The sequence below is a fragment of the Athene cunicularia genome, assembly GCF_003259725.1.
Source record: "Athene cunicularia isolate RWA chromosome 4 unlocalized genomic scaffold, athCun1 chr4_part1, whole genome shotgun sequence".
NCBI lineage: Eukaryota > Metazoa > Chordata > Aves > Strigiformes > Strigidae > Athene > Athene cunicularia.
The window spans coordinates 31,885,545-31,912,908 of record NW_020799098.1 but is presented as its reverse complement, the minus strand read 5'-3'; the positions used below and the strand labels follow the sequence as shown (position 1 = coordinate 31,912,908).

General features: G+C 34.1%; 1 protein-coding gene across 1 annotated transcript in view; it reads right to left on the bottom strand.

Moving 5' to 3' along the window:
* Positions 1 to 26,997, bottom strand: part of MICU3 (mitochondrial calcium uptake family member 3) — a 42,711-nt gene extending 15,714 nt beyond the window's left edge. Inside the window, exons 1-10 of the mRNA XM_026846634.1 lie at positions 26,844 to 26,997; positions 23,124 to 23,155; positions 22,198 to 22,276; positions 17,287 to 17,334; positions 15,899 to 15,981; positions 10,765 to 10,836; positions 9,421 to 9,459; positions 6,189 to 6,284; positions 2,166 to 2,266; positions 272 to 443 (exon numbers count right to left, since the gene is read on the bottom strand). Coding sequence (XP_026702435.1) covers positions 272 to 443; positions 2,166 to 2,266; positions 6,189 to 6,284; positions 9,421 to 9,459; positions 10,765 to 10,836; positions 15,899 to 15,981; positions 17,287 to 17,334; positions 22,198 to 22,276; positions 23,124 to 23,155; positions 26,844 to 26,892 — 771 coding nt within the window. The 5' untranslated portion in view covers positions 26,893 to 26,997. The remainder of the gene's footprint in view (positions 1 to 271; positions 444 to 2,165; positions 2,267 to 6,188; positions 6,285 to 9,420; positions 9,460 to 10,764; positions 10,837 to 15,898; positions 15,982 to 17,286; positions 17,335 to 22,197; positions 22,277 to 23,123; positions 23,156 to 26,843) is intronic.
* Between the last annotated feature and the right edge of the window lie 367 nt (positions 26,998 to 27,364).

The window sequence follows — 27,364 nt, the reverse complement described above, 5'->3', positions numbered from 1 at the left end:
ATTTTCATGTAATATAAAGCTTTGTTATCTAAGCTTCAAAAATACTAGTAGCTAAGTCCTATGGAGCATAATTCTATTCTATTTACCCTTTTACATTTTATTCAGCAAGTAATTTGAAAAATGTAACACAAACATCTTGTGATCAGAATAAAATCCTGGTGCTAATTAATTCAGTGACAGAATCTCATTCAGTCCAACAAGGCTATGTTTTAATCTTGATGACAATGGGACCAGATGCTGTTGCCCACTGCTGTCTTAGCTAACCAATTACCTTTTCTTCAGGAATCCTGCAGCGCATGTTTTCCAGGTAACTTGATGTATTTTCCACATTTGTATACCTCAGAAGAATATGGGCAAAATCTTCCTCACTGATGGTGTTCATCCCATTAGAGTAGGAAAGGAATTCTATCTCTAGAACCTCAGTTTGTAGGTTATCCATAAATCTAAAGCACAAACATAAATATGAAGAAATAGTAATACTTTGTATTTCTATTATTCATGTCCTTAAAAGACACGTAGAATATAAAGCCATATAGCATTACACAGGTTAGTTTCCTTTTTGTAGCACTGATTGTAAATTTGGTAAATCCCTTATCTATGTTGACATATTTTCTAATCAATACAACAATATTAACTCAAAGATTAAGTGCTTTACTAAGGATTAAAATGACTTAATACTTACATTTCTAATTTACTTCTAGCTTGTATTTGCTTAATTTCCTTCTTCAGTGGGTCACTGATCCTTATTTTTACATGCTAGACTGAAAATTCCATCATGCTACTAAATGAATTCCCAAAATTTATTCCCTATGTAGTTACTTACAGATTGCAATTAAAGCTTACCTTTTTAACAAAGTATGATGAGCTCTTGCAGCATTTTAATCATTTTTTTTAATACTTCATTTTTGTATTATATTTCTATAAACTCTCCTCAACAACATATTTACTATATTCTGGACACCAAAATTCAATATAGTATAAAACCAACTACATATAAAAAGGAAATATAACTTCCCTGATTCTGCTTGATGTCCTAGTTATACAACCAAGGATGAAATAAGCTCTCTGGTCACAGTACTACACTGGGAGCTTATGTTCATCTGATTGTCAGCCACAACCTGTAACACCTCCCTAATATGTAACTTGACTTCTAAGAACTATGAGAGCTCAAATCAAAAGGATGTCTAGGCATAAGTGTAAGTGCAAAGTAAACATGCAATAGTATTTCCCTCACCAGTCCAGAGTTCAATGATTTTCTGAGCCGGTAAAGTAGTTTTGACGAAAACTTGATGGGTCCTTCTTTCATGAATATGTCTACTAGGTTTTGACCTCTTTAGAATTCACAGCAATACATGGACAGCAATAGATGGACATTTTAACTAGGTATCTTTTGAAAAAGTACCTTCTTTTCTGGTTCTTGAACTCACATCATGATTTCACTTGATGACATTGTTTTTATATTATGTGAAATACTAAATACTTTTCATGACGAACATAATTTTAAGACAAAATATTTTGCAAACATCTGATTGATTAGAAAACATAAGGGATCACAAACTATAAAGACAACAGGTGTAGTGAGTTTTTGTTGAGAAAACAATAACCAAACACTGGATCTCTTTCAATCACACAGAACATACAGTTTTATGGCTCTGTTTTTATGGTACTCTCCATATATTTTTAAATTATATTTTAATTGGCATAATAATTAAGCCAATACCTTCCACTGTGTTTTCACTTTTTCCCAAAGAAGCTTGTTCTAAGTATCTAAAAATATTTACATTTAAATATGTCCCTAAGAGCAGAGATACAAAGTTTTTTTTTAAAGCACTGACAAACAGGGGAAAAAAATAAAAATAATTCAAAACTGAGAAAAAAGTTCCCACTACCAATAAGGACAGGGTTGGGGTATAACCTCTCCACCACAAAGCAACTATGCACACAAGTGCTAACAAAATTTGCAAATGCAGCAGCATTAGTACAGAACCTTTTATTGTCGGTCCACTTACTGTTTTGTTTTCCTCTTTGTATATGTATCACACAAAGGGAACATAAACTTTCTATACATGTCTGCATAAACTGTGTGTACAGTAATATAATACACGTTAATTAGAACAAGTATGCAAGTATTTTTTTAACAAAGAATTAATAAAATTGAGACTCACCTATAAAAATCCTCAAAGTTCAGTTCAGCTTTTCCTTTCTTGCCAAAAAAGTGCACAAGCAGTGTAGTATCTGACAGTGAACTTGAAATATCATCGGCACGCTTAAATATTAACATTAAAAAAAAAAAAAAAGGCTGTGACTAGAGTATAATCTGAGAATACCTATCATCACAATAGACCTTTTAATTAAAAGAGTTCATGTTTTATGTTCAGTCTTAAAGAAGATTTTAATATTAAAATCCATTAAATTAATTTAGTCATGCAATTTTCACACAAAATAGCATTAGGCTGTTAATTGCATTTAGTAGAAAACACTTAAAACAACAATATAACGGAAGCTGCAGTGAAGGGAAAAGAAGCATGAAAAAAAAACCAAAACCAAAACCAGAAACTCCTGAGTGGGAGCCAGTAGTCTCTGCTCTCCCTAGGCAAGCTACCACCTATTAGTAACACTGTATTTTTGTGGAAGTGTGCCTGCCGACTCTACTGCCAAAAGTACTCCCCTGGTTTGGGCTGGGATAGAGAGTACGTATTATTCTTAGCAGCTTGAATAGTGCTGTGTTTTGGATTCAGTATGGGATTTGATATTAGAAGAATGTTGATAATACACTGATGTTTTCAGTTGTTAAGAAATCAAGGACTTTTCAACTTCCCATGTCCTGCTAGTGCACAGGTACACACGAAGCTAGGAGGAAGCATAGCCAGAGCAAGAGACCCAAACTGGCCAGTGGAATATTCCATATCATACAACATCACACTCCGTGTGTAGATAAAAGTGGGCTGTACCACAAGTACAAACCAGAATACACAGTACACAAACCTAGTAAGTATTTGAGAGATGCAACAGTACTAATTTATCACCATAATGATAGATTATAAATCTATGGGATTTACTAGAAGTATAGAAAACTGTTCATACAGATCTATAAAGATCTGTATATACAAACCTGTAAGGTGCACACAGAATCCTGTAAGTATGACTGTATTTCATAACTGAAGAGGCTATAAATTTATAACGGAAGGAGAAACTGTGACTGAAGCAACTAGGAAGACATTTTGAACAGTATGCAGTAGTTCATCATGTACCATGAAAAACTATTTTATATCTACTTTCTCTGAAATATACTATATTAATTTCAAATTTACATACCGATTTGTAGAAAATGTAAAATGCAATATCCATTAAGAGTATTTATGTATCAACAAGGAAAAACATGAGGCAGTAACAACATAAATCCTTTCCCTTCAACATCCAAGAACTAAAGAAATGAGAGAGACTTCTCTGTACTTCAGTATGATCAGTTCAGGATTCTCAAGATTGTATTTCATGTACTCTAGCTTCCTCTTTATTCTCATATTCTTCTCCAGGGAGAAATAAGATGACATAGTGTATATATAGGTAGAGAGATATTTCATGTCCTTCAATTAAGACAGCTCTGCTCTTCAAGTGAGCAAACTAATTCAGAAAAGTAATCATTATTTGTCTTTTAATATTGTTAGTCTCCACTACAAGACACAATATACTGAAATGCAGATACCCTGATTTCTTTTAAGCAATTAAATCCCCAAGCACATTCAAACAGTTTCCCTCAAGTACACTGAAAAGATATCAAATGTTAAATTACAGCCTTTCATCTTGCAAAAACATTTCAAAACCTTAGACTTAGGTTGCATTCACCCATATCTAAAGAACCATTCAAAAAAAATACAATCGGTAAGTCTTTTCACAATTCCCATTTGGTCAGCCTCAGTAAATGAGAAAACCCCAAACAAAAACCCCAACGCAGAAACTCAACCCAGTATGCTTCTCTGCAGAATTGCAGACAACTGAAAACTATTCCTATGCTCCTTCTGCAATGGTAACATTAAATAAATTCTCTCTCTTAAGGGGTAAGGATAAAAGGAATAGCAGAAACTGTACTGTAAACTGTCCTAGAAAGAAACTGGATGTGACGAATAACTTACTTTCCCTCTATAAAGACCTTGTAAGTTGATTCCCACAACAATGAACCTTATTTACTCTCTCTTTCAACTTACACAAGGCCTTCTCAAAAGGCTATGAAACAACACAGACTCCAGTGTCACCTAGCTTTCTACCGCTTTCTTAGTAGAGATGGCTATAATATTCAGATGTGAGAGTACCTGGGAAAGATAAGAATATGGATCAAAGCCAGATGGCTCAAACTCAACCCAAGCAAAATAAAGATGGTTATGGTGAGAAGTAGGAAATTGTCAGTGGACCAAATGCAGGACATGATTTTTCTTCATAAAATGATTTAAAAGTGAGCAGAGAGACTTTTTATACAATATAAAGACAACTTAATGTTTAGTATAACTGCTGTTAAGCTTCAATTACATTGTAGTTAAAGATATTAGTCTGACGCATCAGATATAAAAAAACCTATCTCTCCAAATTAAAGGTGTGTAGAGATTGCCAAATTTAAGTCCATCTATACTTGGGACTGAATTCATGCCTAACTGCAGATTAAGATGACAGTTAATTCAGAAAAATCAGTGCCTCAAGCTCCTTAAATGGTCAATGAAAAGAGTAGCCCTCTCTCCCCTCTATGTCTCTTAGCTGACTAGACAAAGAACACTGATATTCTGGGTTTTAAAATCTGGTGGAATAAATAAGGACTAATAACTGGACTAATAGTTTAGGAGCTCATCAATTTAAAACCAAGGAAAGAAAGGTTGGGCATACTGCTTCATTGCAAGATTAGTATGAATGTTTTATTACTACGAATATTGTTATGAATATCAGTATAAAACTAAATTCTGTAACACTAGATTTGCCTTTGAACAAAACAAAATGAACTCAAGCTGAGAGAGGTACAGAGAAGGCCTATTTGATACCTGGGAAATGTAGGTTCTACCTTAAGAGAAAAATCAAAGACCTTGTTATGTTTAGTCTATGATAATTAAAACTGAGGGCTATGACTGCATTTATAAATACAACCATGAGTAAGAAGATTACCACTAAAGAAGAAAAAGACCTATGAAGAGACAACAGACTGGTATAAAGGGACTATGAGTAAATTTAGCCTGGAAATTAGAAAAAGTCCACCCAAGTTCTCAGGTTATTCAATAGCTTCTGCAAAGGAACAGCAGGGACCAAACACTAATTACTTTTAATAAGAAGCACACATTGCTTATGAAGCAACAAAAAAGATTATTTTACCCTGGAGATGCGTTTCAGTTCTTTTCTCATTATCATCCTGCTTATGAAGCATGGGACTTGAGAGCAGGGTCAGTGGGGAGTTGCTGTATGTCCTTTAATGCCACAACCAGCAGAGCAATCACCCTCACTGTATGGGGCACAGAAAAGCCTAAATGATCTAGTTTTCTCATCCTCTTAAATGATCAATACAAACAAATGTCTTAATTATCTGAAAGCCGATCATTAAACAAGAATCTTATTAGAATTTAAAGCACACTGGAAATTAATTTGACAGCTCTGCGATACTGCTAGTCCTCCATTATGATCGTGTAATATTAAAAAAGATTGACTGATGTTTTGGTTACCTTAAAACATTCCTGGTTTGATCCAACAATTAAAACAATCTTTGTGTGACACTTTTTGTGAAGATAAACTCTGATAACATACATAAAAAGCACATAAAGGACATTAAGATTAAAAGCTTAAAGGACTGCAGCTCTCATTAAAGTTGTCATATGACTGGACCAAGCCTGAATAACAAAGGTTTCCTGAATTACTTTTCTAAATGTGAAATACTGTCACTATTACTGTTAGAAAATGCTTCTTTTAGTAAGGACTGAAGTGGACTTATCTTCCCACTCTTTCAAAGTGAAGTAACTTTGCTTTTACTTGGAAATGACAACTTTCAATTATCAAACTTCACAGAACCAAACCCATTTCATCTGAGAACTTTCAGGTTTAAAAAAAAAATAGTAATTAAAAGGAAGAGAATAAACAAAGTGCATAAAATAGGAAAATAATCAGAATAGAAATAAATAAAATAGCAGTCTGTTTATGGACCAGAGACAGAGGTTGTCCTATACCTCCGCAAGGTCCGAAAAGAGTGCTTGGCTTGTGCTACGTCTCAAAGTATCCCAATAGCTTCTGGGAACAAGGTCCTCTCCTTCTGTTTTAAGAACCTGCAGAAGTTTCAAGAAGCACAATTGTTTGAAAACCAAAGAACAATAAAACAACCACTTAGAGATTTTAAAATCTTTTCTGACTGATCTTCAAAAGCATGGCTTGATTCTTTTGCTTCTACACAGAGTTCTACCTAGTTACATGACAGTAAATGAAAGGAACACTGGTTTATTACAGCTATTTGATTATTACTCATAACTTGGCTGTGCCAAAAATATTGCCAGACTCCACTTTCCCAAACAAAATAGAGAAAGTGTAAAGTGAAAATATTTATTAAAAGTATGTGTGAAAATGTCCATCTAAACTCAGTATTTTGCTGTTTTTTCTAACAATTCTGTTTTGCTGAAAAAAATATTAATTTATATACTTATGATTTTTTTTCCTCATTGGTCAAAATGTAAGTATCACCATACTACTAGTTATATAAAATTAATTTTATCCAGTAATCAGAATTACATTCTTGTACCAATAAAGAAATGCAAAAAACAAGCCTAATAAGTCCAGTTTCAACTGTAACATACTTATCAAGAAAACACTATGCACATCTGATGACCAAACTTACCTTGTTTAAAGAGAAAACAAGCATTTAATCTCTCCAAGAAAAATATGCCTACTTTTTTGCTCTGAAATGTTTCAATTTTGGAAGCCTAAAAAAACCCTCCCTTATTAAAACAGGCCTTCCTTTATCTTGCAATTAGTCTTGGAAGATCTACATAATACATTTTAGCTGGGTTTTTTTTCCCAAAGAATCTAGGGGAGGTGATCCTAAAGACAACTGAAGGATATTTGAACTTGGCTAGGGTTATTGAAACTGAATGAATCTTCCCCTTTCTCTCTACAACTTAATCTAAACTAGGTCTCCTATTTTCACTGCTCCCCACTCACATCCATCTTGGCAGGCAAGACAGAATGAGTTTAATCTTCTAACACCAAATGAAAACCATTCTTTTTACTCAGTGCATACTGTTCTCTTAGATTTATGCTGCTGTGCAATGTTTAAAACCACACTATTATGAAGAATACGGTACAGAGTTGAAGGTTTATTATCTCTATGTATTCTGCATTATGTCAACACTTTATCCGTACTGCTTCTACAAGCTCTATTATGTCCTTCATCCACTAACCAATTCAACCCAGCTCTTCCTGTAAATTGTCATCAAAGAAACATAACAAACTATTAGGAATTATACCCATGCTTAATGTATATTATACTTATGTTTCCTTTTTGAAAAATTCTGGTTTTATCTTTTTCTTTATGGAATAACAGTTCCTTTATCGTGGCCACAGTATTATATAACTCTATTCAGTCCTAAACTGCTCATCTCAGATAAATTTGTTTACTTCAGTTGCACATTCCTCTCAAATTTACTTATCCCTTGACGTTTACTGGGTCATGTGAATGAACAACACCTCATTCCTTTATGCATACGATCCTGTAATTATCTATTTTAAGTATTCACTGAATTTGTTCTCTTACGGGAGATTTACTTTAACCAATGGAATTAGTACTTCCGGGCACGCACATCTTATTTTCCTTACATGCATCTCATCATAGTTATCATGTTCCAGTTGGCATTTGGCTAGTGAAAGCACTCATGCAACACATGCTGAAGTAGCCTTAATACACAACGCAGCATGCACCAGAATATGACCTGGAAGAATTAACCTGTACAAATGAAAATACGAAAATATTTATGCCAATTAAAACATCACTGTATGCACTCTGTGGCTTACTTCTCAAAAAATTAGAGCTGTTTTGAAGGATGAAGTGCGGAGAAATGCCCAACACAGCACTTTGGACTATCCTAGACATTTTAGGGCTGCATATCCTTTGTTTTGAGTATCTTCAGCTCCCCAGGACATCAAGGGAAACTGAAAAGGCTGCTAACACTTTTTGTTTCAGTAGGAGAAATAGTAATCTGAAATACCAGTTTTCTTGGGTGATGGATTTGTCAGAAAGTGTGAATTCCTATACACCTGAGTCTGCTTTGCATGGAGATTTCCATTCAGGTGGTAAGAGGGCACAAAGGGATGGTGCACACCTGGGTGTCATCTTGATAAAGAGTTTGGATGTGGCTGGAGTAGAGAAGGAGATTTTTTTACTAAAGCTGGAAGTTATTATATACGTGGGAAAGTCTAACTAATTTGATTTGTTTAAAATAGGAGGCAGCGTAGGAATATGGCAACCATTGTACAGCATCTTTCACTGCAGTAAAGCCTGATCTAAAATCCATTGAATCATAAGGCCTCCCATTTCCTACTATATTATCTTCACAACATTGTGGCATCTACATCATGTCACTGCACCCTTTCATCCAACAGACTATCTTCCTGCAGATTGACCAAATTGTATGTGCTAACTTCACAGGAAATAAATCTGTGCATTCCTGAGAACAATTATATAAAGAAAGATTTTAAACTGGAATTTCATTAGTATCTAATCTCACTCTGAATATCACAATAATCATATGAAAACACATTTAATTCTTCTATTTTAATACCAAACCAGTATTTTTTAACAACAGTTTTACTTCTGTTGTGATCCAAAAATTAATCAGGCCATGACGAAGACATTAAAAAAAACCCAGAAGATCTCTCTTTTGCTGCTTCTCTCTCCTTCTCAAAAATGATTAAGTTTACTGTCACCTACATAACACAGGGATTATTTCCCTAAAACCCTAAAACCCTATTCTAGTTCAGCACTGAAAGGTCTTATTTTTGCGGGGGTGGGGGGCTGGTGTAAAGTGGGGAAGAAATAGGTGGAGGATTCATTTGACTAATTATTACTTCACATTATACGCAGAGACAAGACAGACCTGAATCAAATGACTCATGCAGGATGATTTAATTTACACACATAAAAACCAAGTCTATAATTTCTTAAGATATATTTTGTCCTTTCCCTTAAAAATATTATTTCCTTCATTTTATATAAATAGAGAAAGCAACCTTTCCTCCTGGTAGGCTTGCCAGAATGCATGCACAATCTTTTATGCAAGTAAGATCCATCACATTTTTACTGATTAGCAGAAGTAATGTACTTGATGAAAAAGATAAATATAGTAAATTTTCCTATAGCATACTATTTCTTCTGGTGAAGACTGCATAAATTGAAAATAATTTAAGAGTACATACACTGTTAGTAGGAGTATGATATCCATAAAGTTGAAGACGCTGACATACAGCAAAAACAGGCCAAACCAAGTATCACATGTCAGAATGAAGCCAAAAGGAGGAAAAAAAAATACAATAGAATAGGTTAAGACAAGCAAATCTATTGTATATATTAGATCTTTTTGTCTTTTTTTTTTAAATGACAGAAGAAAAAATGGTTTGTCTTCAATCTCATTCTTCAAATTTTCAAAAGAGAAGTACAGAATTGCAGAGATTACTCTCAGAGAAAAGTTCCATTTTGCAAACTTTACTTTTTCCAAAAGCTCTTTCTTTGGGTGTAAGTTTCCTTTGTTCAGAATAAACAGTGTGTGAGAGATTCAACAACTGACCTACAGTTTTGAAACGTTGAGAAAAATAGGTGTCTCTGGGTGGAAAAAAAAGATACCTTTTTATGCTCAGGGAAGGTTTAAAAAGTATTACTTCTTGAAATTCATACTTCCTATAGTTTCAGGTACAAAGATCAAGCATCTATGGTCCCAAAAATATAATGGGCCCAATTAAAAGCTTTGCATATACATCAAAACATTTTTTATAACAAGGAATTTTTGCAATATGCAAACTGCAAATGAACACGCTTTTTCCACTGTGGTCTTGACTGAAACTCATCCCTGATTTTTACTTGTCCAACAATATAGTAAGTTCCTGCTACTGCTGCCATCCTCCAGACAAACCATCACAGACTTGTCTGACTTATCTTTCTTAACCACATAAGAAATGAAAATTTGACATTATATAAGAATGAGTATTCAATATTATGCAAAAATCTATTCAGATAATATAAACAACTAAAAGCATTTTGAAGTGGTCATAAGCAGTATTTAATAAAAAAAATTAAATTTGAATATAAAATCCAAGTTAACTTGTAACATTTCATAAGCTATTTGAAAACTACTATGTTAATAACAAGCATCAGGACCTGTATGTCTATATAGTCAGTCAGTTATGACAGCAGGAGTATAGTTTGGTCTTGCCACTGAGATCTCTCACGCTTAAGACAGTAACACAGGGTCATTACCACTGACTTTTTCCTAGATTTACAGACTCCAAATGGAATGAATGCTAATATGTAATACAGTATTTAAACACTAATTTTTCCTTTCTACAGCTCACTTAAATTTGTTTTCATTAACTGCAGTTTAGGCTAAATATTTCTTTTTTTCTATATAGAAAAGTTATTCATACTCTTAATTACATGAATTTGTTTAAAAAAAAACCTGGAAGTGATTAGTGAAATATATACACACACAATTTTGTCCCACATTGAAGAAAACAAATACCAGCTGCAAATATTCTAATTTTACTTACCAGCATTGCACGTTTTTCTTCATCTCCTTTCCTTTCTCTCTTCTCATTTTTTTTCCTGAAAATCTCTTGCAGCTAGAATACAAACCATTTTGTTCTTGTTTAGTTTTCAGGCCATTTCACATGCATAACAATAATTCATCATGAGGAACACTGAAAACAGTATTAAAATGTAGTTCTTTACTAAAATATCAGTGTTTCGGTGATACTCTACTGTTCATATTCATGCTTTCAAGGTCCTTCTGTGACCTTAACCATCACACAGGAAGGAAAAAGGATACATTTTTTCTATAAAGTAAATCTAGGAATTCTATTTGGGAGCATGATACTAAGAACATCCTATTTGGCTCCACATTTTAACTATTCCAGCCTACACAAAAAGGGGGAGTTCCAGCCTTTTTCACCACCTCTAGGCACATCCTTTCTTGTCGGGTACTAATTAGTATCTGTGTGGCTACGTAGTCACCTGGATCAATCTTTTTTTCATATTGTTAGTTTTCAGCCAGATCAGTTCTTACTCCTGCTGGCACAAGAGAGGAGTGGAAACACCTGGTGGGGGTGAAACATTCCCCTTCAGCAGCAACAAACTACTACTCAAGAGTAATTTATCAAGTACCCTTTTTTTTCAAGTCTGTTCAAAGAATACCTTCAGGTCTTATAAAATACCCCTTTCACAACCTTCTCTACATTAAGAGCTTTAAACATGACTTCTGAGAAAACCTCAAATACAAGATTTAAAACATACAGATTCTTGAGCATATTTGTTTTTTGAAATTATAAAATCTTTAGAATAAGAACTAGTCTGTACTTATCTTTCTTTGTAAGAAACTGTTTTATTTAGGTATTTTTATTTATAGTACTTATTAATATTCCCAAACCATTAGAAAAAAGTGTCACAGTGTTTATTCTTCACAGCAAGAAAGAGCACTGTTAACTATAATGATATCTGTATTTCTACCAGTTAACTTCAGCTTCTAAAAAACTATAGATGAAAATGCTCTACTGCCACTTGTAGCATCTGCTAATCTCAAAGTGGGCTGGAAAAAGAATAAACACTGTGGCTGATTAATTTGTCCTATCTAGAATATGGTATTTTCAGAACTGAACATCATGTCTGTAACACAATTGTGGAAGTTGTTTCAAAGACCCGATTTTACCTACCAGAAGTCTGATAAAAACCTGATATTGTAAAAACATGCACACAGAGTTTGGAATGTGAAAGATTAAGTGTGTGTGACAAATTTGCAAGCAAATTTTCCGAATTTAACGTCAGAATACTGTATTTCAGAGAAGGCAGATGCCTAAGACAAAGGGATCAAGTTCTACTACAGGGGTATGACAACACTGAAATAAATTAATACAGTGTTGAGTGATTAAATAGCAAATGCCTTTATAAGTAACATTCTATGAATTTCCAGAATTGACTACTGTGTTCTGGAATTGTTTTTAAGGCAAATACAGACCGGAATACTGTGTGTGTCACCTTATCAATTTTTGACTATGGGATCAATTTACAGTCCTTGGAATGCTTTTTTCTGATTTTTTGCAAACCTACAGGCACAAATTACTGTAAGCTATGCTGACAAGAAAAGAGTCATGATAGGACATTTAGCTGGATGGCCTAGAATATTACACAGATTGCAACCCAAAAATGTGGAAAGAAGAAAGGTAAATGAAGAGAGAGAAGTACAAGGAAAATACCTTGTGTAAAGTGAAGTGACAAGACATGAAGTAGGAGAGAAGAGTAGCAATAATTGAAGAACCAAAAAAGATCAGTAAAAAGCAATGCATCCTTCAATGTGTTTGCCCTACCACAGAGGCAAAGGGAGAGGATTCTGTTGCATTCACCATTAAAGCACTTGCTAAACTTGTAGAAATGGATCTTTTGTTCAGAAGGAGGGCTATAGGATACCAGCAAGTAGAACAGTGAATGCAAAAAGGATCTAGGAGCACTTTCATAGGAACCTTGTTTGAAACAGGATAATGAGATTGACTGCTAAAAGCAGCAAAACCAAGATCTCCTGTAACAAGGCAACCCAATCCTTCTGTTCCTTGACCTCACCCCTATGACATAAGCAAAGAGGAAAGCACAAACACCATGGAATTAGTTTACAAAAGCACTAAAGCTGTTATCAGAAAAATTAAGTATTTTTCAACTCTTCACTGCACACTCTTCAAGAATCACATAACATGCGATCCCTACACCAATCCCTTCAAAGTCTCTTTATTTCCAAAACTGAATAGCATTAACTATAAACCCAATTTTATGACAGCTGACTGTAATCAATGGAGGAGTATTTTGCAAATGCTGAGTATTGTTCAAATGGCAGTGCTTACAGTCTCCTCTTCCAGGCACACAGGAGATGATGCATACCCAGGCAAGGCGAGTACAGATACAAAATGTATGTTCTGGGGCCAGGTCTACCACAGCTGCAGCATCACTAAACTCTTATTTTCATATGTACTTTTATTTACACAGACACTATACATCTACCTACCTATTTTAGTCCTTATGACTTTAGATCTAAGATTCTGACTTACAGGCTTTGATATAATTTTTGAAGGGTCACTGACACACTAATCACGCAGAGTTAGTGTCAGTTAATTTATAAAAGGTGGAGAACAGTATATTTAATATTTGAAAATTCTTCTTTCTTTCTTCTATCCACCAAGTCTGGTAACAGAAAAAGAAGGAGAAATTTTTATCAAGGACCATGACAAAGAACAAATAAAAAAGCAGGATATGAAGAGGACTAAAAAAAGTATAGTTAAAAAGAAAGATGGAAAGATGCAATATTCATAGTTAAATGTTGAACTTGCTTCCTGCCTCATATACTTATTTGATTTCATTTTCAGCATCAATTGCTGAAAGACAAAGCCTCCTGCTTCAATTTCCTCTCACTTAGCTGTTGTAATGGAAGACTTCTTTTTTAAAAGAAGTTGTCTGTCTATTCTACCACATTCTGTTTTATTGAATCATGAAAGACTCTTTTTTGCCTTTTATTTTTTTCTTTCCCCTTCTTCCTCTATTTTTCCTTTGACCAATTAATCCAATCTTGGCTGGCTTCTTCCCCTGACTGGAGGAGATGGTAATTAGGAATTAGCAAATATAAGGATGTGTACATTTAATACTAGAATATAAAAAATTATCTATCAGCATACCACAATCTGCAAGTGGATTCAGCTTACAAAATAAATGAGACCTGTTCTGCTTAAGCCATGCCACCAGAAAACAAGCCCCCAGATCTCAGATCTCACTTTCTTGAAAAGGAGAACTGAGGGAAGTTCAGTGTGTTGTGGACAGATTTTTTCACGTTTCCATTTTCTTTAGGTTAGCATAGCTTATCTGAATCAAGTCTTATAACTTGACTTGAAAACAATTAAGAAACAACACACAGGCAATTAAGAGTGTCTTCTTTTTAAATAAATTGTGGTCTTACACTTAAATCTATTCCATATGTCTGTTTCATTCTTTATATTTTGTTCCACCTTCTTCAGCAAGGCAGTGGGCTTTTTTTCATATGTATTTACAGTATTTATAAACTCAACTGCACAAAAAAGTACAAAGATAAGAATTGATGTCTTCTGCAAATTTTTTTTTTTTTACAAACACCTGCTTAATTTCTTATAAATATTTCTTATTCTATTAATCACCCGTACTTGTTCAGTAGAAATTAACAGCCTTGTCTTCAGAAAGCTTGTCTAAATCACTAACCACAAAATTTTAGATGTTAATTTCTAAAGAAATGTCAAAAACTATGTTCCATAATAGTGTTTCAGTGTAATCCTAGACATCTGCTGTGTATGGACATTACCAGTTTATAAAACTCTGATGTATATTGTTCAGTTTGTTAATGTAAAGCCATGTAGTAATTGAAAAATCAGAAGACCTAATGAAGAGTGGGCAATCTGCTGCATTTCATGATTTAAAAAAAAACAAAAGGATCCATTTTTTACTTCATCACTGATATTTGCTCAGAATAGCATTAATTATTCCTCCCATTTCTTTTAAAATCAGAAAATAAATGAAAGAAACATAAATCTGACATAGCCCTCTTGTTCCAAGGCTTTTTAATTTTATAGTCAGTGCAAACATTATTCTCCTGTACTAAGTGAATCCTATCACATGAAAACTTATTAAGTATTTGAATTTTAAGTGCAATTGTCCGATTTATCGTGATAAAAATCAAAATGCAGTGGATGATTAAGATTTTTTGAAGATTTTCTTTCGAGTGCCAAATTCTTCTTAATGCACAAATCTCAAGGACAAGTGAAATAAGCTAATTTTTCTTTTAAAGTCTGGGCCTGTTAGAACTGTTTAAATTTTTAACCAGAAGAAAACTCAACTGTCTGCTTAAATAATTTGTAAGAATAATTTACAGAACTGCTTTTCCAAGCAATAAACTAAGTAAAGCTCTGGTTCGAAAAATGTTGTAATTCAGACTTGTAATGTAACAAAACCTTGGATGCAACAAAGCTACTGCCAAGTTCTAGATGTCCTGCCAACTGTTCCAAAGCACATGAAAATTATTCAGTTCAATTCTGCTACCAGGAATATTGTCCTTAAAAAGAAATCACTGAACCCCATCTTAGAAAATTGCTTCACATATGGATTTCATGGACTGAACCAGATATATGTATGATATGTACAGATATATGTACAATAGGCTTTATTCCACTACAAATCTTGTCCAAAACAGATGATAGTGTCACATTATATAGTTAATATTTTCAGGTCACCTGGGATTATAAGCAGAATGAACAACAAAGTGAAGGAATCTCCCAGGAAAAGATTCTTTTGCAAGTCCCTCCATCATTATGGCAATTAAATAATTCTGCTGACCATTGGTACAGCAATATTACTTTATTAACCTAGCATCTGTGAATATAGTAGCAATTTAAATGATCCAGAAAAAAACCTGGAACTAAGCTTCAAAAATTATACACAATACACACTGTAACAGGGAGCTACTATTTACAACTTACATTATTTACATTTAATAAGGCAAAAACCCAATCACATTCAGTGAAGAATAGCTCATGTTCTCAGGATTACTGACATCATGAGTCTCAAACCAGACCAAAAAAAAAAAAATTTCAATACTACATCAAATATTCAGACTGAAAATATACGTACCACTAGGAATTCCTTTTTGTCCACCATCTCATTGCCATCAGTATCAAACATGTTGAAAGCAATTCTAAAACCTGCATGTGGCTCTGCCAAAAAAAAAACCCCATTCAATTATCTATTTGCTTTGAAAGAAAGCAAATATAAAACTCTAAGAAATTATTTAGTTTCTGTTTATAAAAGCCATATCCTCAACTAATTTAAATTAGTACATTTGTGGACACAGTAAATGCAAATCACAGTATCTGTAAAACAATTATTATCCATGTTACGAAAAAAGAAGGTATGCTCACAAATTCATAGATTAGAGGAAACAGACAGCAGAAATAGAACATGAAATATCCAAGAAAAATATCTCACAGTAATGGCTGGTTGGGTTGTTGAGTGTTACTTTATAACTAGAGTCCATTTTATGTCACAAAACACAAATTAGTAGAAAATAAATTTTCTATGAAAACACTGTTCTAAGACACTTTAAAAAGTTTTTCAGAAAAGGTACTGTATGCAACTTCTAGTCAAAACAAATGATGTGTTGAAAATGACACAGAATTTTCTTGTTTACATGCTTAGTCATTGAACTTTGAAATCAGGTTAGAATTTTAAATTATTTCCAGAACATGGGGACTTTGAAGGTAACTGTCAGTGAAGCCTTTAGGCAACATTTTGGTTATATTCAATGATTTCCAATATGGATGAATTATGGTCAGAAGTTAGTCTGGATAACAAAGCAATGATGGAAGAATATCCATTGATTAAGCAGTTAGGGACTGTAAGGGTTCTGGGTCAAGTTCCTACTTTGATTCATAATAAGACTCAGATCATGTCTGAAAAAAACCCCTAATGAATTCAACAGAAGTGTTTTATTAACATTCAAATGAAAGACAAGTAAAATACTTTGCTTCTTCCCAAAAAGTACCTCTTAAAATACTAAAACAAAGTCTGTATCAGTCTTAGTTTACTCTAAGTTCTTCTACTTTGGTTTTATGGGTGGTAGAAGAATAAGTATTCACTTTGGTCAGTGTTTTCTAACTGAAATAAACATTTACTTTAGTTTGACAGATTTTGTATTTTATCATTGTGTCATTGATATCACCCATTATGCACTAATAGGTGAAACAAGCCAATAATAATGTATATCTTCCTCTTCTCCCCGTACTCAGTATCCTTTATGAACTTCAGTAAATTTAGCTAGAAACCCTGTAGGAATTTCAAAGACGATAAAGATTCCAGTAGGACAGGAGAGGTTGAAATGGACATAGAAATGCATAATACATTTTTTTTCCATATTGGGATATACAGGAGAGGGCAGGAAAAAAAAAAAGTATTGTAATGTACAGCAGTATATTCAGAACATAGAAATTTGTAAGTTTTGGCATTTTTCAAAAAATACTTACTTGTTAAAATACATAAGAGGAATAAATATTCTGTGTAAGATATCACACCTGAAGACAAAAAAAAAAAAGTTATGCGATATTAGTTTCACCTTGTCTTCACGTTCTAAACTTGAAAATATTAAATCTAAAGGAGAATTCTTGTACATGTACATATGCATATTCATATTCATACTTGTGTGCATGTGACTGTATTCAACCTGGTCAGTGAGTTATTTGTCTAAAATACTGATCTATGGGGCTGGGGTTTTTGTTTGGGTTTGGTTATTGTTGTATTTGAGCAGAAATAAATTAAGTAGGGCAAATAATCAAACAACTGTAAGGAACTGAAGGAAAAAATGCCTCAAACATTCATCGACACAGAAAACCTCAAGGACAATCTGTGTGGCCTTTGGATTAGTCTAAGGAATGCCACCCAAGGAAGCAGGAGTGTATTGAAGGATGCACCCCCCCACTCCCTTGCAGTTGCACTGACAAACTCCTTAGATAAAGGGGGAGACATGGACCAAGTGAAACCAGGTCGTTTTCCCTCAAGCACAAGTACCACTAAACCCTCTGTGACTCTACTGTGCAAGAACTGGCAAGAGGTGATAATTTCTGGGATGCCTGATAAGATCTCTGGGAACAGAGGAAAAACAAAAGCTGGGCAATGACCACCAACTGGAACCCATGCTCCACCTTTATCTCTCATAGAAATGAATTTGTGGAATACCTGCCCCTCCTCGTCTAGTATGCTAATCAGCTGGTAAAATGAACTTAAAAGGGCAACAGAAACTTTCCTGTGCCTGCAACCCACCACGCAGGATTACCGGACCCGAGACAATGCTGGATCCAGGGGTGGTGATCCAGATTTCTTTGACTCTCCTTCTCTCCTTTCTTTTTCTTTTCTTTCTTATAGATTTATAAGAGACCACATTGTTTATTATCCTTTTCCAAGTTTAAATTAAGTTAAAGCACAGCACAATCGTTCTCTAGCACTCCAACACATTTTAACCAGTCATTTGGTGTTGTTTCACCTTTAATTTAACCCAAGGAGATCACAGAACCGTTGCAATTCTCTGAGCTTCCAGTCTGGGTCGTGACAACAACTGCAGTCAGTGGAAAATAGATCATTGAACAGAAGCTGGCTAGATTCTTAGAAGCTAATATAAATTATTTATTTGATTTTCTTTCTGAAAACCCCACCAGTAATTCATGACAACATTCTAACAGTATGAAAACATTTACTCTGAGAACACTTGTAGTGCTCCCTCATGATATGTACCTTTTGAATACAGTTCTTTAATATGTGCTTTGTAACTGCATGTCCTATATTAATTGAAAACGTGGCCTCCTGTTACTTAAGAAAGCATAGGTTTGGGTTTTTCAGTTGTCTTTACATGCACATTTTCATAATCATCACTTGAAATTTATATTGAAACTCTTACTAAATGATTGTGAAAATTTTGTTAAATAATTTTAAAGCCTGTTAGATACATTTGTACTATCTCTTCTTCTACATTCAGAATATCTGTAAGGAATACATTCTAAGCTTTTCATTTTTGTTACATGTCAAAAGTTAATCAGTGTGGAATGGCACTTCCTTTTCTCTTCAGGAGTGATTAAGGCAAAACTTAATTTAGAGCTGAATTCAATATCCAAATCATTCAGTATCCATCTTTGGTACCATAAACTGTACTTCTGCTTTTCTAGCTCTTGGGTAAAGAGATAACCTTGCAGAATGACCATAGTACCAAGAAAGAGAAGCATTTTATAGTTCAGTGAGAACTGAAAACAATGACTTGCAGCTCTGCCAAAAGTCCTTAGCTCTAATGATCTTCGAGGCTGAACTAGCAAAACTGGTTCCTGATTTCTAACCAATTGATTTTGTCTATCCTCCAAAACCAAAAGTGTTAAGTCAGTCCACAATATTAGACCATTTCAAAAGAGTAAAAAAAAAAAAAAAAAAAAAAAAAAAAAAAAAAAAAAAGTATTTAGATGCCTGAGAGTAAAGATGTCTATCAGCTGGGATTTTCAAAAGTTGCGGGCTGTCTCCTTGATTTCAGTCCAACTCAGGTGCAAAAGTTTTTCTAAAAACAGCCACATCTTTGGATGTTCAAATATCTTTTAAAATCTGACTTAACTGAATATGTGACAAACTACGTAAATAGTAATCTGAACTTTTTTTACTGAAAAACCTGTACAATTAAAACTCAAAACACTGTATCATTCATGTGATTATAATTAGTGAACATATTTAACATCAGCACTTCCAACACACCCAAAGTAAAAAACTAGCATCTTCTACTAATATTTACAGCACAAAAAGTTCTAAATTAATTCTGTCCTGAAAGAATACTCAGGAGGGACTTTCTGTCCTCTTAAATAGATGAGATATGAAATCCCAGCTATATTTCTCTTGGATCTGTCTAAATGTCCAAATGCCCCTCCAAACCTTTGATCATACAATACTCCTCCCTAAAAGTCAGTTGTCCTGAAAGAGGAGCACTTTCCAGACTATCAGGTCTCCTATTCTCACACAGAAAAGAAAAAATAACCAACCACAGAGATTTCCACAATATCACAGACTGGTATATAAAGACAATACAAAAGAAAGACTTAAGTAAATTGTCTTTGGAACCAAATCACATACTACAAAGAACCAGTAAAACTCTCAACGTTTACCAGCTGAAACGTTGCCCTTCCAACTTCCAATCCATTCATGGGGAAAAAAAAAAAAAAGCACAAACCAAAAAGGTATTTTCCCACCTTTTGATCCAAGAGCAAATTTAAGTCTTCAGAACCAAGAATTTGCTACTGCTACTACATCTAGTTAGGAGGGCTACAAAGTATTTTTAATACCACCTACTCTTTTCTTCAATTTACACATAACTCTACACTACACTGAAGACCAGCAAAGATTAAAGGTAGGCATTTAAGTAAGGCATGCTCTACGCTTTATCTTCTTGATTTTATACAGCAGTTTGCAGACATTAGTTTGCAAAGGCCTGCTTGAATCTGTTTGGACAAGCAGCTATCAAGAAATCAGATACCTCAAAGGTTCTCAGTCAGTGATGTAAAACGTTCTTTAATAGCCAGTCAATAAATGTAAATATGTATTTTTGTTTGTTTGATGACACTTTCTTTGTTGTAAAACAGAGGAAGAAAGTGCAATTGTCAAGCAGTCCATCACAGGTACCAAGAGAGCAATATAAAATGCCTTGAAAGTGTTCTCTCCTTTTGTCTGTACTGGTATATCGTAGTTGTAGACAGACAGTTCTGGTTCATTGCTCTGAGTGTTATGGGAGAGAGGCTCTGTAATGACGACTGAATGGAAAGAAAAGCTTACACTAAGATAAGAAAGAAGAGAAGGACATTGCTCAAGGGTAAAATGTAAAAATAAAACTTAAGGACAACTGGCATAAATCTATGTGGCTCATCTGATTTAAATGAATCTATGGAAAAATGAATGGACATAGGCTTTTGCTACTTGCTTCACAGTAAAATGTGCATATTTTAAAGAAAATTAGTAAATTAATCTTGGAGTTTTCATGTTATGTACTAAATAAACACTAAATTAGAATTAAGGAGACCTGAATTCTATTCCCATTCCTTTCACTGGCTTACTGAATGACCTCATCAGTCATAAGACTAACCATGTTTTCTTATATTATCTATCAAATGGGGTAATGGAACTCACTTTTTTATAAAGCATGCTGAAAAGCTATGTAAGTGCTAAAGTTTACTGCTAATTTTACCAGTTTACTATGACAGTTTTGAGTCCTCTTAATTCTATCACCTTTGGTAGAATTTCACTGCTGGAAAACTGGAGTAAGATATTGGTGAATCAAGACTGAACGTTAGAGACATGACACTACAGATTTCATAAGCAACATCCAGATACATTTATTTTGAACTAATAACTTATTAGATTCTGAAGCTGAATTTTTATGTAATTAGTATTTCAAACATCAGCTGTTGACTATACAGAAAGCAGCCTAGAGCAAGGAAACACAGTACAAAGATGTGCCAGTTTCTGCCCCTCTGGAGTTCTGGCTGCACACTCAGAAAAAAGAGATTCAAGCCTGGGACTCTCTTCTGATAGTAGGTGCATACTTACTCCTTTAATAAATTTGAGCTGCATATGAATTAGCTTCATCAACTACTTGCACCTGTTTGATTGGAATTTTGTTGCTAGCGTGCTTAGTTTAAACATCATAAAGTTTTATGAATGTTTTAAATTATAGCAAGTACTTGTGGCTGCTTTTGAAAACACTTAAAACACTCCACCAAACCTTTGCCATTCTGAATATAAGGAATATGTGGATTATTTATTGCAAATAGCTTTTCAATGTCTGTATACAAGCCATCATAGGTTTCTTTTTTTCTGTGTTTTTTTGTTTTTGAAGCGATAGAGGGGGAAAAAAAAAAAAAAAAGAGGAGACCAGGAGTGGCTATTGACTAATAGTGTGAGTTTTAAAAGCTATCAAAGCCCTCACCTGCAGAATTTAAAGGGATACACAGCATTTCTGAAAGCATGTTGATTGTTAAGAAAATGCTTATTCAGTGATATAAGAATACTGTCTTTAAAAATAAGCACATCACTGAACCTATTAAATGAAGAGATATTGTGTCTTTATTAGAATATTCTGTCTCTGGTCTATACATCACTTTTCATTACAACAGATGTAACTTGAAACATTCAAATATCACTTTAACAAACTTTAATATACTAATTCACTTGAAGAGGCTAGCTGTAAGATGGCATGATTAAAACACTGTAGAGACTAAAGGGAACTTTTTCATGATGTAAAATGTAAAAGCAACAAACACTTTTTATCTTTCTGAAGATGTGACTCAAACATCATCACTTCAGCCACAATAAATTAAGGTAAGTGACAATTTGGTTCAGGAAAATAAATTCTTGACCCTCACCTTTCTCATTAAGATTACGGAAAAGTTTGGATGATCCTTTCCAAACTGGTGGTGTCTCCATGAGGATCTGATTCAGTTCCTAAAAAATAAGATTTAAGAAAAAAATCTGTATTTAAATATTTAATGAAGTCATTAACAGATTATGAGTAAATTCTAGGAAATCAATATAAAACACAAGGACTGCATGCAAATCTACCAGTCAAATTAACTTCAGTTTAAACCAATGACTTTGGAAGTAACTCAAGCCCATATATAAATTTTGCACACAAGATTATTTTAAGAATTGCTCATCTGCACAAATACTGTTTCCAGAGTTGGAGAGAGACATGTAATGTATTTGTTGCTGAAATTACTCACCACTACTCATATTCACTGAAGCCAAGGATAAATCCCCCTGGATTTCAGTAAGGTTTTCATAGAAGCTCCAAGCAACTGTTCTTTTAAAAACACTCCACCTGAACTAAAGCAAACTTCACCCATGAATATGAACGTACTTTACTTAAAATACAGGAATACAGAGAGAGTCTTTCTGCAGTTGTATAAATGAAAAAAAAAAAAAAAAAGAGGTACTTAACCATGACAAAAGGTAGAGTGTGGCGTAAGTACTTCAGGCAGCTTTGGATACACCTGCTACACTTAGAAACTAAAGAAACTCAGTTAGATATGGGCTGAGGAAGGAACTGATAGAGGCTTGAGAAAATCAGTAAATCCAACATAACAGGCACAGCTGCTCATGTATCTTTGAGATTCTGGATTCAGCTGAGTCTGAAGTGACAAAACCGAAGAAATTAAAGCCTGTCTTCTTTTTTTTTAAATAAAGATTAAAAAACTCCATTATTTCTCCTGTGACTCTAAGTTTACATCATGAAAGAAGATTAATGTATCAAAATCTATGGTTGTAGAACAGCACAGGAATTACTACCCACCTGCTTTGAAAGGGATCGCCACCTTTTAGCACCTGCAACAAAAGACAAAGTTACGAATGCACAGAATTTAGTTACGCCTGTGTGGTGTCACAAAAATTAGACTGCATCTATACTGTGTTTTCTAGCCAAACAAGAGGTATTGTCCTTACTTCATGAAGCTAATCTTCAACCTGGTTGAGAAAAATTATATTATTAAAAAGATAGTAAGATTAATACATACCTAAACTCCTAACTTTAAAGAACCAATTCAGATATATAGTTTTAAATCCAACTCTGGTTCAGTGAGAGAAAAGACTTTCTACCTCCAAAATACACCATTAAAACATTAAACAGGAAACAGAGGGCATTCGTTTTAACCTGTAGTATCAATATTCTGAAATGATTATTTAGCAGCAGTAGTATTACAATGCAGATTGTAGGGAGACCTAGATTCTGGCCCTTGCTTCAGAGACCACTCATACTTTTAAAGCAAATACAGAAAAAAATCCTTGAAACTACACCAGGTGCTAATACTCCCTTCAGCCATTCCTCGTTAACTCAGATTTATACTCTCTTTTAGAGCCTCTGTTAGGCTCAATTTTTTGTAAGCAGTTTTAACAGAACTGAAGAGGGCCTCCAGTTCAGAACTGGGACTGCTCATTAATACTGAAAACTAATGAATAAGACTGAGCAGATACTTTCTTCCTAATGCCTTACATGACAGACTCCAGGAGCAGAGAAAGATACGTGCATTTGACAATAGATGCCCACAGCCATCCAAGAATTCAAAACCTGAGGTTCATCACCACCCTCTCAAGGCAAACATTTGCACAGATTCAATACTAAGAAGAAGCACTGTGAATATCAGAATTCACAAAGGTACAAAAAGTAGCATAGTATGGGGTCAAATCCATGACTTTTTGGCTGGTAAAAGTTCATTTTTATAGAGCAAAACAATCCATGGTGTTAGAAATCCCTCCTGATGAACTCTATGCTCCATGAAATAATTATCACAATACAAAAGCTACTCGCCATGGTCTTTCTTTAGTTCATGGTTAGAGACTCACTGAAATTTTAGTTTTAGATCTTGTTAAAGGTTAGCACCAAGACTGTCTGCAAATCTCACGCCATGATGGAATTGTATCAAGAAATTATCTAATGCGAGCTAACAGATTTTCACGTACTTTTCAGTTTAATATTTTAATGTCAGTTAAAGTCTTGTCACAAAATCCTAAATAAAACCCAACAAAACAACCCAATTTGCCATACGAATTGATAAATGTTTATACATACCATAAAAAAATTGGGGAATAAATAAATCTAACTTTTCTATCAGATAATTTCCCGGTCTCATACATTATATGTAGATTTTCTTTCTAGACAAGCAAGTGAAGATTTATGTGTAGATACATATTTCCTAGAGCTCAGTATTAGGCTAAAATTACTACAGTTAGAGCTGAAGAGAACAAAATATATTTCCTCTTCTCTTAGTTGGCTTTCTAAATATATAAACATATATTCAGATGATAAAAATGTATCAAGCACGACTGTTAAAAATATTACATTTTCCCAAATGAAAGCCTGCACCAAAGGTAGCAGCAACAAGTTAATTACAGATTTATTTCATATTTTTTCATAATAACTGCCTGGAGTCAAAATTTACATTTCATAAAAGGAAATTTACTCTTACCATATTAGTTAGTGTTTAATCAAAAAAGGAAGTGAACACCCTCTTGACTTTTGTAGGGTTTACAAGATTTCCAAAGTAAATCAATCACAATAGATGCATTCACTCCATCACAAATCTCAGCCAGGTCTAGTATTATTAGCTTTTCTATACAGCAGACATAAAGAGCTACTATTATTACTCTTCAAAGGGCATTTTTGCTTTTTGACAAAACTCAAGACCTTTCTAGTCTTCATCCATAAAAAAACCCAACAGGTATATGCTCTTTTTTTTCTGCAAAATATATATGCTCTAGTATGTCAGCCTGGGTAGACCCAATTATTTACAACTTGCAACTTAATTACAAAATGATCCAAAAAAACAAAATAAGATGTTTAGAATGTATTATTTTATTCAGAAAAATACCTTCCTTAAACTTACTAACTCAAAGAGAGGAAGACAGAAAATTAAGACTTGCCCAAACAGACAAAGTGGTACTTTTGACACAGCTGCAGTACAAAGGTGAAAATTAACATAGTCAGAGATAAGAAGCTAGAAGTGGTAATCTGCAGATCATCTACTTCACCTATGACTTCCTACTTGTCAGCCTTCTGTCCAAATGTCCCAGACAATATGACTTCCACTATAATGAAGTCATCCACTTCTATTTAGTTACAGTCTCTTACACCGTCCTTTAAAATAATTATCTCAGTCATGTGATCTCTGATATTAGTCTATAAAAATAAAGGCCATTCAGGTTAGTTTTGCTTTCAGTTTCAGAGATGAACTGGATGCACAAGAAGCATTTTGATACAAACAAGGTTTGCTACACTGAACTCAGAAAGGTGCCTGACCACATCTCTTCTCCTTTGGCATGAGATGAACAGAACATTCCTGTGAGCTTAACACTTCTTGGTTTGCTTATGTTTTAAAATCTGAATACTTGCTGTGAGAGAGGAGGAATCATAAATTTCATTAGCATGGAAAAAAACAGCAAACCATATAAACAGTATGGTCAAACCAGTCAAAGTGTCAAAAAATGGAGTTAAAATGAAACTTTTAACTGATGCCCAGTATATAGCAAAATGCTTCATGACCATACATGGTGAAACCCAATTCCACAGTAACAAAAGAAGGAAGACTTGGAGATCTGGGCAGAGGAAGTAGACATAAAGTGCTGATGTGCATTTGTATTAACTTCTATGATAAGGAGGAATCTGCTTCCTCTCTTTTAACTGCAGAGCAAAAAAAGACAATGAAGATTTGCTTTCTGGTAAGAGTTTCAAAGTTTTACAAGTTTTCACCATCTAAGCTCTATCTTCTGTCTTCACTGTTACAATGAGATTATATCTTTATTCAAAAGTTGTAGAAGTTTTGATCACTGAAGTGCCGTGGCTGAATTCTTTCCTCTTGTTTCATTACTCTTAAGAGAACAAAGGGGAAAAATCTAACATCTGCACAGAGCTTTAAGCTCTCCTCTGACTGTTTCAGCTGCTTTTGACTGTTCTCTATACTAGCTTTGTGGTATACACTTTAGGAAGAAAGACCTTAGGTGAGTTATTATACATGTCACACCTGAGCAAAGATACTCACTTTTCCCCAGAAGTTGTGTGCTGCTACCAATGCACTGCAAGCCTGAGGGCCAGGAAATCAAACTAGATCTTAAATGGATCACCTTACTATTTAGTCACTCTTTGATACTTAAAGCAAAAATTTTACAATAAGTAAACTAAATCTGATAGTTTATTTTTCATTAATTTAATTAACACATAGCACTAACTCTGGCAACTTTTAAATGTAGAAAGAGGATCCCCTGGGGGACTGAATTTGTACTCAAAGCATGTTATTTAGAAAGCCATGATATGGTTATCTCTGTAGGGCAAAAAAAACCCCACATGATAACAGATGACAATTTAAAATGGCAAAAGTACCAAAACAATGTTATTATAAATTACTTCCATGTTATTTAAAATTACAACAATCAAACAGAAGTAGTAATCAAAAGCAAATGGAAAAATAACATACACCACTGGCATTTTCCCTAGCAATTTTATCAATATAAAACTCCTGCTTACGTTTGGGTTCATCATTTGTGACAGCCTGAATGAAGTCATATGGAGTCATATATAGCTGTCCTTCAAATTCTAAACTGGCAAACCTACGAAACCGTTGCTCCCGAGGAGTTGCATAAAGGTGTAAATCTTCAAGGTCTGATCTGTTTTCTGTAACCTTCAAAGACAGAAGGAAACAATTTTAATGTATGAAAAAAGTTTTGGTTTACAATTGCCACTGCCATTCACCATATAGAAACTGTAAATGTAAAGCTGATAGTCAAATGCATCCATATTTTTTTTGTATGGTAAGAGGTGAAACTACAATCAGGATTTCACTGCTATCATTTTCAGTCTTCTGCAATTCTAGTAATAAATCTTTATGCACTGAAATTGTTGACAGTACCCAAGCTCAGAAAAAAAAAGAGGAAAAAGAAAGAACTTAGGCTCTTGAATCATAGAAAAAGGGGCAAATTTAACTCAAGGAAGTCCATGTAACTTCAGCAGTCAGATTTTAAACAGTTCTGCTAAAATTATTTCAGTTG